Source organism: Salvelinus fontinalis, chromosome 16 (genome assembly GCF_029448725.1).
Source record: "Salvelinus fontinalis isolate EN_2023a chromosome 16, ASM2944872v1, whole genome shotgun sequence".
Classification (NCBI taxonomy): domain Eukaryota; kingdom Metazoa; phylum Chordata; class Actinopteri; order Salmoniformes; family Salmonidae; genus Salvelinus; species Salvelinus fontinalis.
Window position 1 is genome coordinate 4,750,758 of NC_074680.1, and position 13,519 is coordinate 4,764,276.

General features: G+C 41.8%; 1 protein-coding gene across 2 annotated transcripts; it reads right to left on the minus strand.

Annotated features, from left to right (window-relative positions):
- Positions 1–4,129: 4,129 nt before the first annotated feature.
- LOC129812544 (MAPK/MAK/MRK overlapping kinase-like) lies at positions 4,130–13,502 on the minus strand. Of its 2 annotated transcripts, none has more exons than XM_055864186.1 (13): positions 13,106–13,502; positions 12,184–12,298; positions 11,759–11,848; positions 11,589–11,659; positions 11,384–11,462; positions 11,203–11,251; positions 10,910–11,088; positions 10,582–10,683; positions 10,287–10,460; positions 10,033–10,156; positions 9,610–9,810; positions 8,247–8,447; positions 4,130–6,025 (listed from the first exon to the last, which is right to left on the minus strand). In XM_055864186.1, the coding sequence occupies exons 1-13, from the start codon at positions 13,389–13,391 to the stop codon at positions 5,948–5,950; spliced, it is 1,749 nt and encodes a 582-aa protein (XP_055720161.1). In that variant the 5' UTR covers positions 13,392–13,502; the 3' UTR covers positions 4,130–5,947. The 2 variants fall into 2 exon arrangements, with proteins under 2 accessions (XP_055720161.1, XP_055720162.1); XM_055864187.1 differs by lacking the exon at positions 13,106–13,502 and adding an exon at positions 12,460–13,092.
- Between the last annotated feature and the right edge of the window lie 17 nt (positions 13,503–13,519).

Consider the following 13,519-nt stretch of genomic DNA (forward strand, 5'->3'; position numbering starts at 1 on the left):
ACTGCCTCTGGAAGCAACGTCAGCACTAGAACTGTTCTTTGGGAGCTTCATGAAATGGTTTTCCATGGCCGAGCAGCCACACACAAGCCTAAGATCACCATGTGCAATGCCAAGCGTCGGCTGGAGTGATGTAAAGCCCGCCGCCATTGGACTCTGGAGCAGTGGAAATACATTCTCTGGAGTGATGAATCAAGCTTCACCATCTGGCAGTCCGACAGACAGATCTGGTTTTAGCGGATGCCAGCAGAACGCTACCTGCCCGAATGCATAGTGCCAACTGTAAAGTTTTGTGGATGAGGAATAATGGTCGGGGGCTATTTTTCATAGTTCGGGCTCGGCCCCTTAGTTCCAGTGAAGGGAAATCTTAACACACCGAGCATACAATGACATTCTAGACGATTCTGTGCTTCCAACTTTGTTGCAACAGTTTGTGGAAGGCCTTTCCTGTTTCAGCATGACAACGGCCCGTGCGCAAAGCAAGGTCCATACAGATGTTTTTTCGAAATTGGTGTGGAAAAACTTGACTAGCCTGCACAGAGCCCTGACCTCAACTCCATCGAACACCTTTGGGATGATTTGGAACGCCGACTGCGAGCCAGGTCTAATCGCCCTACATCAGTGCCGACCTCACTAATGCTTTTGTGGCTGAATGGAAGCAAGTCCCCACAGCAATATTCCAACATCTAGTGGAAATCCTTCCCAGAAGAGCGGAGGCTGTTATAGCTGCAAAGGGGGGACCAACTCCATATTAATGCCTATGATATTGGAATGAGATGTCCGAGAAGGTGTCCACATACTTTTGGTCATGTAGTGTGTTTTGATGTAGGAAATTTAACATATTAAATGCGCTAATCTCCATCCAGGAAGGAAACACCAAAAGGAATCACAAAATGTGCAGAAGTCAGACAAAGGAGCTGTTAACTGCAAATATTATGAAGCTCTTATCAACAGCAACGCTATTCTATGTGCGACTAGGAACAAGTAGGTTTGAAGATAAAACAATGGGACCTTTTTCTCTGTGACACCTATTCAAAGTTTTCATGTTATTTGTTTTATGACTACCAATCATTGTTAATGCCATGCTAACCAGAAAAGGAATGGATGGTGGGTGAATGTATTTTTTTATTCATGTGGTTAGCATTTTACATTTCACACTTTTCTTCATTCAAAAAAAGTAAATGATTCTATTACACTTGTATTGTTACTGATATTTGTTTGTGCAGATAGATTTTTATAAGTGCTTGGTGAAAGATTTAACATTTGTGTCAAAGGTAAGATAAACATGAAACACACTTTCACTTTGCTTGTTCCCATACATTATTGTAAGTGCTGGGACACATATGTACATACAGTTTAATTAAACAATATGCATTGCATTTACAGTGCCTTCAGAAAGTATTGGTTCCCCTTGACTTATTCCACATTTTGTTACAGCCTGAACTCAAAATGGGTTAAACTGATTTTGTTTCTCACTCATCTACACACAATACCCTATCATGACAAAGTGAAAGTGTTTTTAGAAGTGTTTGCAAATTAAATACAGAAATATCTAATTTACATAAGTACTCACACCTGTGAGTCAGTACTTTGTAGAAGCACATTTGGCAGCGATTATAGCTGTGAGCTTTCCACACCTTAATTTTATAACATTTGCCCTTTATTCTTTTCAAAATTCTTCAAGCTATCAAATTGGTTGTTGATCATTGCTAAACAACCATTTTAAGATCTTGCCGTAGATTTAAGTCAAAACTGTGACTCGGACACTCAGGAACATTGGTAAGCAAACTCTGTCTTCTTGGTAAGCAGCTCCAGTGTATATTTGGCCTTGTATTTTAGGTTATTTTCCTGCTGAAAGGTAAATGAATTTCCCAGTGTCTGGTGGAAAGCAGACTGAACCAGGTTTTTGCCTGTGCTTAGCTTCATTCCGTTTTTTTTGTCCTGAAAAATGTCCCAGTCCTTAACGATTACAAGCATATCCATAACATGATGCAGCCACCACTATGCTTGAAAATATGGAGTGGTACTCAGTTACAGTTGAAGTCAGAAGTTTATATACACCGAAGCCAAATACATTTAAACTCAGTTTTTCACAATTCCTGACATTTAATCCTAGTAAAAAATCCCTGTCTTAGGTCAGTTAGGATCACCACTTTATTTTAAGAATGTGAAATGTCAGAATAATAGTAGAGAGAGTGATTTATTTCAGCTTTTATTTCTTTCATCACATTCCCAGTGGGTCAGAAGTTTACATACACTCAATTAGTATTTGGTAGCATTGCCTTTAAATTATTTAACTTGGGTCAAATGTTTTGAGTAGCCTTCCACAAGCTTCCCACAATAAGTTGGGTGAATTCTGGCCCATTCCTCCTGACAGAGCTGGTGTAACTGGGTCAGGTTTGTAGGCCTCTTTGCACGCACACGCTTTTTAAGTTCTGCCCACAAATTTTCTATAGGATTGAGGTCAGAGCTTTGTGATGGCCACTCTAATACCTTGACCTTGTTGTCCTTAAGCCATTTTGCCACAACTTTGGAAGTATGCTTGGGTTCATTGTTCATTTGGAAGAGCCATTTGTGACCAATCTTTAACTTCCTGACTGATGTCTTGAGATGTTGCTTCAATATATCCACATAATTTTCCTACCTCGTGATGCCATCTATTTTGTGAAGTGCACCATTCCCTCCTGCAGAAAAGCACCCCCACAACATGATGCTGCCACCCCCGTGCTTCACGGTTGGGATGGTGTTCTTCGGCTTGCAAGCACCCCCTTTTTCCTCCAAACATAACGATGGTCATTATGGCCAAACAGTTCTATTTTTGTTTCATCAGACCAGAGGACATTTCTCCAAAAGTACGATCTTTGTCCCCATGTGCAGTTGCAAACCGTAGTCTAGCTTTTTTGATAGCAGTTTTGGAGCAGTGAGTAGCCTTGCTGAGTAGCCTTTCAGGTTATGCTGATATAGGACTCGCTTTACTGTGGATATAGATACTTTTGTGCCTGTTTCTTCCAGCATCTTCACAAGGTCCTTTGCTGTTGTTCTGGGATTGATTTGCACTTTTCGCACCAAAGTATGTTCATCTCTAGGAGACAGAACGCGTCTCCTTCCTGAGTGGTATGACGGCTGTGTTGCCCATGGTGTTTATACTTGCGTACCATTGTTTGTACAGATGAACGTGGTACCTTCAGGCGTTTACTCCCAAGGATGAACCAGACTTGTGAAGGTCTACAACTTTTTTTCTGAGTTCTTGGCATATTCCCATGATGTCAAGCAAAGAGGCACTGAGTTTGAAGGTAGGCAATGAAATACAGCCACAGGTACACCTCCAATTGACTCAAATTATGTCAATTTGCCTATCAGAAGCTTCTAAAGCCATGACATTTTCTGGAATTTTCCAAGCTCTTTAAAGGCACTGTCATCTTAGTGTATGTAAACTTCTGACCCACTGGAATTGTGATGCAGTGAAATAATCTGTCTGTAAACAATTGTTGGAAAGCTTACTTGTGTCATGCACAAAGTAGATGTCCTAACCGACTTGCCAAAACTATAGTTTGTTTACAAGAAATTTGTAGCGTGGTTGAAAAACAAGTTTTAATGACTCCAACGTAAGTGTATGTAAACTTCTAACTTCAATTGTATGTTGGATTTTCCTCAAACATAACACTTTGTATTCTGGACAAAAAGTTTGTTTTGCCACATTTATTTTATTGTATTTTTCTTCCTCTCAGGCAACTGAGTTAGGAATGACGCCTGTATCTTTGTAGCGACTGGGTGTATTGATACACCATTCAAAGTGTAATTAATAACTTCATCCTCAAAGGAATATTCAATGTGTGCTTTTTGTTGTTGTTGCCATCTACCAATGGGTGCCCTTCTTTGCAAGGCATTGGAAAACCTCTCTGGTCTTTGTGGTTGAATCTGTAGATGAAATTCACTGATCAACTGAGAGAACTTACAGATAATTGTACATGTGGGGTACAGAGATGAGGTAGTCATAATAATAACATGTTAAACACTATTATTGCACACAGTGAGTCCATGCAACTTATATGACTTGGTAAGCAAATGTTTACTCCTGGACTTCTTTAGGCTTGCCACAACAAAGGGGTTGAATACTTATTGACTCAAGACATTTCAGCTAATTTTTTTATTAATTTGTTAAAATTTCAAAAAACATTATTCCACTTTGACATTATGGAGTACTGTGTGTAGACCAGTGACAAATCTACATTTTATTTTTTTTGTATTCGGGCTGTAACGCAACAAAATGTGGTAAAAGTAAAGGGGTGTGAATACTTTCTGAAGGCAATGTATATACACTTTATATATAAAAGTATGTGGACACCCCTTCTAACTTGTGGATTTCAGCTATTTCAGCCACACCTGTTGCTGACAGGTTTATAAAATCGAGCACAGTCATGCAATCTCCATAGACAAATATTGGCAGTAGATTGGCCTTACTGAAGATTTCAGTGACTTTCAACGTCGTACCGTCATAGGATGCCACCTTTCCAGCAAGTCAGTTCGTCAAAGATCTGCGCTGCAAGACCTGCCCCGGTCAACTGTAAGTGCTGTTATTGTGAAGTGGAAACATCTAGGATCAACAATGGCTCAGCCACACAAGCTCACCGAATGGAACCACCGTTCTGTGTCCTCGGTTGCAACCCCGACTACAGAGGTCCAAACTGCCTATGGAAGAAACGTCAGCACAAGAACTGTTCGTCGGGAGCTTCATGAAATGGGTTTCCATGGTCCAGCAGCCGCACCCAAGCCTAAGATCACCATGCGTTGGCTGGAGTGATGTAGAGCTTGCCGCCATTGGAACGCCGACTATGTCCATACAGATGGTTTGTCGAGATCGGTGGCGAAGAACTTAAACGGGCCTGCACAGACCCCTGACCTCATCTCCATAGAACACATTTGCGATGAATTGCCCAACATCTTGTGGCTGTGGAAGCAAGTCACTGCAGCAATGTTCCAACATCTAGTGGAAAGCCTTCCCAGAAGAGTGGAGGATGTTTATAGCAGCAAAGGGGGGACCAACTCCATATTAATGCCCTTGATTTTGGAATGAGAATTTCGACGAGCAGGTGTCCACAAAATGTTGGTTGTGTAGTGTACCTCTCTCAAAAATCTGTCACAGCTTTGGAAAATCTTATGTAATATGACATAATTAAAAAAGAGAAAAACATTCACAGAACTTGTTACAAAATACAGTTACATTTTATACTCCTTTGGCAATGCAGTAGTATATGCTACAGATCTTTTGTAAAAGGGGTGATACTAAAGCACATTCTGAGAGTTTAAAGAGTTTCTTTTGTAATTATTGTCATGCACATGACACTTGCTTTGGAAGTCACAGTGGCCTAGGAAATCTGCAACTTGATTTTATTATAAAGATATGCTCTGTGAGCAAAAAAGTGAATTTCCCAAAATCTAATTTTATCAAGCACTAGCATACACTACACTGTGCTGAATCAATGAACTAATGCTGGCTCTTTCATCACTTGATAAAATATATCAGAGCTCATCCTTGAATTTCTGCGTTGCATGCGAGTAGTCATTAGCTACATTTTGAGTCAACTTATCAACAGCTGTTAACATGACACCTAATTTTGTTAGGAAATGGCTGGGTAAATAATGGTTAATAGGCAATATCTCATTAAGCTAACACTGATGACAGAGTCAAATATACTTTGGGGATCATGTTATATTTCATCTGCAGGAATTATGACGTGTACAAATTAACCCTGGTAATTATTGCTATGTGATATTCCTTTGTCAAACACCCTGGTTGCACTTCTCACCAGAAAGTGGCAGGCTTTACAGAAGCTGAATAGCTTTGTTCAAACAATATTGTCTTAACATTTCAAACAAAGCAGATTAGAGTATGTACAGTAGCTACAGGTATGTTCTGTTAAACAGCAACAGTTCTTAAGAATTGGGGCTCTCAGCAGCCACCACGTTTCCTGTCCAAAGGAGGCATGTAGTAGGTCTTGAAAGCAGAGCAGTAGGACTCATCCCTTGGCTGTTGGGAAAAGAGACTAAGGTTATTAACAGAAATATGAACAACACATGGGTGAGTCCTGATACTGTATGCATCAAGGGTCTCAGAGTAGGAGTGTTGATCTAGGATAAGTGTTGCCTTTTAGATCATAATGCATAAAATTACATGGACAGGGCGGACCTGATCCTAGAGCAGCACTTCTTCAGAGACGCTTGACACTTACAGCCTCAGATGTTCTGACATTAGGGTGGTCTCCCTTTAGCTCCACCTTATCTCAGCTCACTGGTCACCATAGCAACTCCCACCCGTAGCACACGCTCCAGCAGGTATACATCCCCAAAGCCAACACCTCGTTTGGCTGCCTTTCCTTCCAGTTCTCTGCTGCCAATGACTGGAACGAATTGCAAAAATCACAGAACTTGGAGACATATCTCCCTCACTAACTATAAGCGTCAGCTATCAGAGCAGCTTACTGATCGCTGCAGCTGTACACAGCCCATCTGTAAATAGCCCAACCAACAAACTACCTACCTCATCCCCATTTTTGTTTTTCTGCTCTTTTGCACACCAGTATTTCTACTTGCACACCCTCATCTGCACATATCACTCCAGTGTAAATTGCTCAATTGTAATTACTTCACCACTATTGGCCTATTTATTGCCTTACCACCTTACTTCATTTGGACACACTGTATACAGATTTTTCTATTGCGTTATTGACTGTATGTTTGTTTATCCCATTTGTAACTCTGTGTTGTTGTTTTTGTCGCACTGCTTTGCTTTATCTTGGCCAGGTCGCAGTTGTAAATGAGAACTTGTTCTCAACTGGCTTATCTGGTTAAATAAAGGCAAAATTAAAAATAAATAATCAGTGGTCACCAACCTTTTGAGTACACTTTGTGTCAAAGTGCAAGCTGTTCTGATTTTTTTTAACAACTAAAAATGCAACATTACCCTATTAAAAACAGTTCTGTAGCAATGAGGTTTGTGTAGTAGGCTATAGGCCCAAAACTATATCACCTCATATTGGCTTTGATTGACTTGCCAATGAATGTATTGTTCTTCTCAGACCATAAAAAAAACCCATTTCATTTGATGTAGTATGATCACACCAGTAAACGATTAATTGTTGTATTACTTGTGAGGCACAGCTGAGTGAGCATACATTTAAATAGTTAGCTTCTTTAAATTTGACTGGGCTGAAGGAGCCTGCATCTGATGGTCAGTCTCAGCGGAGGGAGAGGGCAGCAGACTGAGGTTCCGCCTCAACATCCCTCCGCTCTCCCTTTCCTCCGCTGACACTGACCAAAAAGGGACACCGTCTTCCAGCTGATGGCGAAACTCAATTTGCGCCGCATTATTTCTACCTCATGCACAAATTCATGTTGTTACTCCTATGACCAGAGAAAGTGAAATATTCCTCAATCTAAAAAAAGACCCAAGCTTATCGATACACTTTCCTACTCATTCATTGCCGCTGCAGTGCTGGTTGTAGCGTGAGTGGAAGTAGGGAGAACGCACATTTTATGGCTTATAAGTGTTGAATAGAAAGTGTTGACAGTGCAGAGTAAAAACAAACATGAACTCACTCATAAAAACAGCAACTCTGCTGTAAGTTGTTGACAGTCTCTCTCTAGTCATGGTTTTAAAAGTTTAGAAATCTCAGTATCAATTTCGCTGTAGATTTCATTTTTTACATTTTAGTCATTTAGCAGCCGCTCTTATCCAGAGCGACTTACAGTAGTGAGTGCATACATTTTAATACTTATCCCCCCAATACTGGTCCGCCATGGGAATTGAACCCACAACCTCGGCGTTGCAAGCGTCATACTCTACCAACTGAGCCACATGGGACTTTCTTTTATGCCTGCTACATTACTGCAGACACGGTAATCTGAGCCATTTGATTGGCCAGCGGTGGGTATATAGTGCTACCCCCGGGAAGGCAGAATTTGTACCTTCTGACAAATAAAATGGGAACACGTTGTCCACCCGGCGCACAGGACAGCTGAATCGGGTGCACATACCGCCAACAGCGCAAGACGAATTAAAAAAATAGAATGCCTTGGAGATCGACCAGTCAATAGCGATTGACTGTTTGGAGACCACTGCTTTATATGATGTGCAATAAAGTAATGTCCGTACAGGACTTTTGTCGTAGGGAGTAGCCTTAGGGATGTCTTAAAATAGGGAGTAGCCGTAGGGATGTTCTAAAATGTACACCATAATGGAGTGTGTTTACCTTAGCCAACCGCAAGTGGCACTTTTTTGGCGTGATGACTGGAAGGGGGGACCCACGGTGAGTGATGGTAAGAGCTGGCACTGTGGTACCAGGGTAGGTGATCTGGGGTGCAGGCACTACCACATTGAGCTTTGGTAATTCCACTGGATAATGTTGGGCGTTGCGTCTGATCCGAGACTCGGCAACATGCTTTATGTTGTGCTGCAAAACAAAATAATATTAGGCCATCATGAGAGACTTCCTAGCAGGGCATCATAGCAGGGCAAAGTGCATCGCAATTATGGAATATTTGGTACTCAGGCAGTTAGCTTCTTTAAATTTTACTGGGCTGAAGGAGCCTGCATCTGATGGTCAGTCTCAGCGGAGGGAGAGGGCAGCAGACTGAGGGTCCGCCTCAACGTCCCTCTGCTCTCCCTTTCCTCCGCTGACACTGACCAAAAAGGGACACCGTCTTCCAGCTGATGGCGAAACTCAATTTGCACCGCATTATTTCTACCTCATGCACAAATTCATGTTGTTACTCCTATGACCAGAGAAAGTGAAATATTCCTCAATCTAAAAAAGACCCAAGCTTATCGATACACTTTCCTACTCATTCATTGCCGCTGCAGTGCTGGTTGTAGCGTGAGTGGAAGTAGGGAGAACGCACATTTTATGGCTTATAAGTGTTGAATAGAAAGTGTTGACAGTGCAGAGTAAAAACAAACATGAACTCACTCATAAAAACAGCAACTCTGCTGTAAGTTGTTGACAGTCTCTCTCTAGTCATGGTTTTAAAAGTTTAGAAATCTCAGTATCAATTTCGCTGTAGCTTTCACTTTTTAGTCATTTAGCAGCCGCTCTTATCCAGAGCGACTTACAGTAGTGAGTGCATACATTTTTAATACTTTCCCCCCCATACTGGTCCGCCATGGGAATTGAACCCACAACCTCGGCGTTGCAAGCGTCATACTCTACCAACTGAGCCACACGGGACTTTCTTTTATGCCTGCTACATTACTGCAGACACGGTAATCTGAGCCATCTGATTGGCCAGCGGTGGGTATATAGTGCTACCCCCGGGAAGGCAGAATTTGTACCTTCTGACAAATAAAATGGGAACACGTTGTCCACCCGGCGCACAGGACAGCTGAATCGGGTGCACATACCGCCAACAGCGCAAGACGAATTCAAAAAATAGAATGCCTTGGAGATCGACCAGTCAATAGCGATCGACTGTTTGGAGACCACTGCTTTATATGATGTGCAATAAAGTAATGTCCGTACAGGACTTTTGTCGTAGGGAGTAGCCTTAGGGATGTCTTAAAATAGGGAGTAGCCGTAGGGGTGTTCTAAAATGTACACCGTAATGGAGTGTGTTTACCTTAGCCAACCGCAAGTGGCACTTTTTTGGCGTGATGACTGGAAGGGGGGACCCACGGTGAGTGATGGTAAGAGCTGGTACTGTGGTACCAAGGTAGGTGATCTGGGGTGCAGGCACTACCACATTGAGCTTTGGTAATTCCACTGGATAATGTTGGGCGTTGCGTCTGATCCGAGACTCGGCAACATGCTTTATGTTGTGCTGCAAAACAAAATAATATTAGGCCATCATGAGAGACCTCCTAGCAGGGCATCATAGCAGGGCAAAGTGCATCGCAATTATGGAATATTTGGTACCTTTTCCAGTATGTAGACTATTATTACATGTTATCCTAATCTTTGTAATGGGGTTTTTATTACTCATAAAATCTGATGTAGGGTCAACATTTTGGACCTATTTTTAAGCGATGTGGCCATCTCTTACCTGCCTCCTGCCCTGTCTGGCCATGCGCCACACGTGATCCACAGAGTTGGGGGTCCCACTGCTCTGTCCTCCCTCTACAGTCCCAATGGCCCTGTGCAGACTATCAGCTCTCCTCTCTGCCAGCCTGAGACAAGAACCAAAGAGGACAGGAGGGAAGATAGCCTTTACCATATGAAAAATGTATCTTACACACTACAATTTTAAGGCACAGTACAGTATGTCTGTATTTTCTATCCGGTACAGTGCGTGCTTACCGTAGCTCTCTAAAATAGGCGTGTTGTAGCGCCGCTCGTGAGCCAATGCGCTCCTCTGGGTCGTAGGCCAGCATCTGGTAGAGCAATGACAGACTGGGCGCAGAACAGTTTGGGATGAGCCGAGAGATCCCACTGCCCTTCCGTGGAGGGAAGTCAAAACACATCGCCCTAGACCTGTCAACAATAATGTACAACAATGTCACTAAGGACAATGGTTTCCATTGAACATACTGTGAAGGCATTGGTCTCCATTACATGAGAAACGTATATAACGCAGCCAAAGTAAGAAACGTACTGCTTGAATTTTTGAAGAAGACTGCTGTCAGGTGTACCCAAAACATCATGGATCTTGGTCACCTGATCCAACTCGTTGGTACCCGGAAACAGAGGGCTGAGACTGAAATATAAAAACATGATAATCTGTGACGCCATCAAGGCTACTTACACAACAGTATGTGTTCATGAATGTCTGGCTTTGACCATAGAGGAATACATATATCACTAAGGCTATAACCTAATTATAATACTACATCCTATTTAGTCAGCTTTTTGGGTATGCAAGGATGGAAATTACATAAGCAGTATGTAGTTTGAGAATTCGGTCACAGCCAATGACAAGGTACCTGATGATCTCGTAGAAAACACATCCTACACTCCACATGTCCATCTTGTGTGAGTAATAGCCGTCTGTAAGGAGGCACTCTGGGGCTCTGTACCAGCGGGTGGAGATGTACTCTGTGTAGGGGGGCTTGGAGTGCAAACTCCTGCATGAGCCAAAGTCTCCTAGTTTGAGCACATCATGCTATGGAAGCAACCAACCAAGTCATGGGCAACATATGGTAAATAACGTAACAGTAACAGTTCTTATTTACAAATTAGCAGGCAAGGTTTTCAGCATCAGGTTTTTTTTACTTACTTTGATTAGAATGTTCTCTGGCTTAACATCACGGTGGAAGATCCCATTGCTGTACGAAGGTAACAAAAGAGTAAAACTGTTAACTTTTAGGGGAAGCAAAACAATTACCCTTAACCCCCCCGTAAGAAATGTAAACTAAAAAGCATTATTGGACAAGCTCCCATCCATATTTCATTCTTACCTATGCATGTGATCGAGTGACTTGCAAAGTTGATACATGTAGTGTCTGATTTTACTTTCTGGCACAGGTTGTTGCCTCCCTGCAAGTGAGACAAGTTAGCAATACACAAGATAACAGAATGAGAAATAGTCTTTGATGTACTGTAGTTACAGTTATGGTAAAGGTTTCATGTCATTCACAGTAGCAGTTTCCCTGTGTGTCTGACCTCGTATGTACTCATAGATGTTCATCTCCATCAGCTCACATACCAAGGACAGGGTCCCTGATTCTTTGTCACTGTAACACATTGAATGAATCAGACAAAATTATCCTGTTATAATTCAGTTCAGGCCTCACACATACAATGAAAACGACTGTGACAAACATTGTACTCACAATATAATTTCATGCAGCTGAATGATGTTGGGGTGAGGGTTCAGTTTCTTCATGGCCTGGACTTCTCGCAGGTTGTTGGCCTGTTCCAGGCTGAGCAACAAAAAACAAAACACGTTTATTATGTGTAACTTAATCTTTCTATTGTAGAGAACATGTCTCATGACTCATTTTCAAAGATGCAGGCTTAAAAATTCTTGCCACAAAACTTAAAGCCAAGTTGTCCCTCGCTGACCTCACTTGGTCAGAGTATGTTGAAACCAATATACACATCAATGGTTGACACCCAGTAGGATAAGGTAGGGGTGTCATGCTGCTGGCTCGAGTTTCAAGGCAAGGGTCCACGTACAAAGAGGATGCCATGCACCTGAAGGCAAGCAGCAGGCAGAACCATTGGGCAACTTATGGGCAACACACATGATAATTACCTGCTGAGTGACTGCTTTATCGTTTTACAAGCATAATATTTCCCATCTTTCAGGCTTTGAGCCTTCACCACGTCTGAAAATGTCCCTTCTCCAATTTTCTTGATTATCTTGTAATCTGCATAACAACAAAGGAGTTGAGAAAAAACACGCAGCTATCTACAGTAGCTGTATCTAGCTAAAGCTAGCGTACTGTACTAGTTTGCTAACGTTAGTAGCTAGCTAGCTAACGTTAACTACTAGTACCGTTAGTACAGGCAAACAATTCGATCAACTTACTATCCATTCTTCAGAGTGTACACTGCATAGAAGTAAATTATCCATAGTCTAATATATAAATAACACATAGCGATATTTTCATGACACATTGTTGTCAAAGATTTGTATAACTAATCTCATTGTTCTATCTGTGGTGTTGTGGCATGCATTTTAGCTAGCTAACTCCAAGATTGAAAGGCTTGGGGGAAAATACGCCTTGCTGGTCTCTAGCCTAGCCTAATGAAGACATTTCTAATCTCTACTACTAGCTAGCCATGTTAGCGGGGCCGTCACCTTGGTAACCAGGCACGCCTCACCCTCAACTCTGACCTAAAAGGTGGATGATTTGAAACAAGAAACGTGTCTCGTTACATTGGCTGGCTATCTATTTCTGACATTGGACTCACACTCAATGATGTATGCACACTTTTACTGTTATGGACGTCCAAATGCCTTTATTCTGCAAATAGTATAACAATTGTGTTTTGCTCTATTACAAAAGGTCTGCACACATCAGTCGCTCGAGCAGAGAGAGATGGAGCCAAATGCAACATAGCTTACCAAAAAAATGCACAAATGAACAAAACATATATTTCCTATAACGTGGAGCATGTTCATGTAAACATGTTGTTCGTTTGAATGCCATTTTGCGAAGTATTGATCTCACCTTTTTTCCAAAGAAGCTTGCTTAAAATGAGCTCAGATCTATTTCGATTGTACGACGTTGTATTGTTATATATGTCCATGAAGCTTTTCCAGTCGATACTATGCGTTTTGTTTGCTTTGCGAATGCATGCTCTATTTTTCACACCAACAAGCCAATTTGTGTAATACATAATTATACGATAGCTGACGAAGAGAACGCATTTAGTACAACAATGCCCCAAATCTACCGTTAATTTGTATCTTGAAACACTCCCAAGTAGCAGCGGGTGACCATCACCTGGCAGCATCAACCAACAAAATTTATCATTGCGTAATGTAAAGCATTTTCGTCAAATGTCTGCGCATGCACGTGCACAAGCGTGTTTGTATGCTCGAGAGTCCATGCTCGCGTGGTATTTTTGATTCAAACAGGATT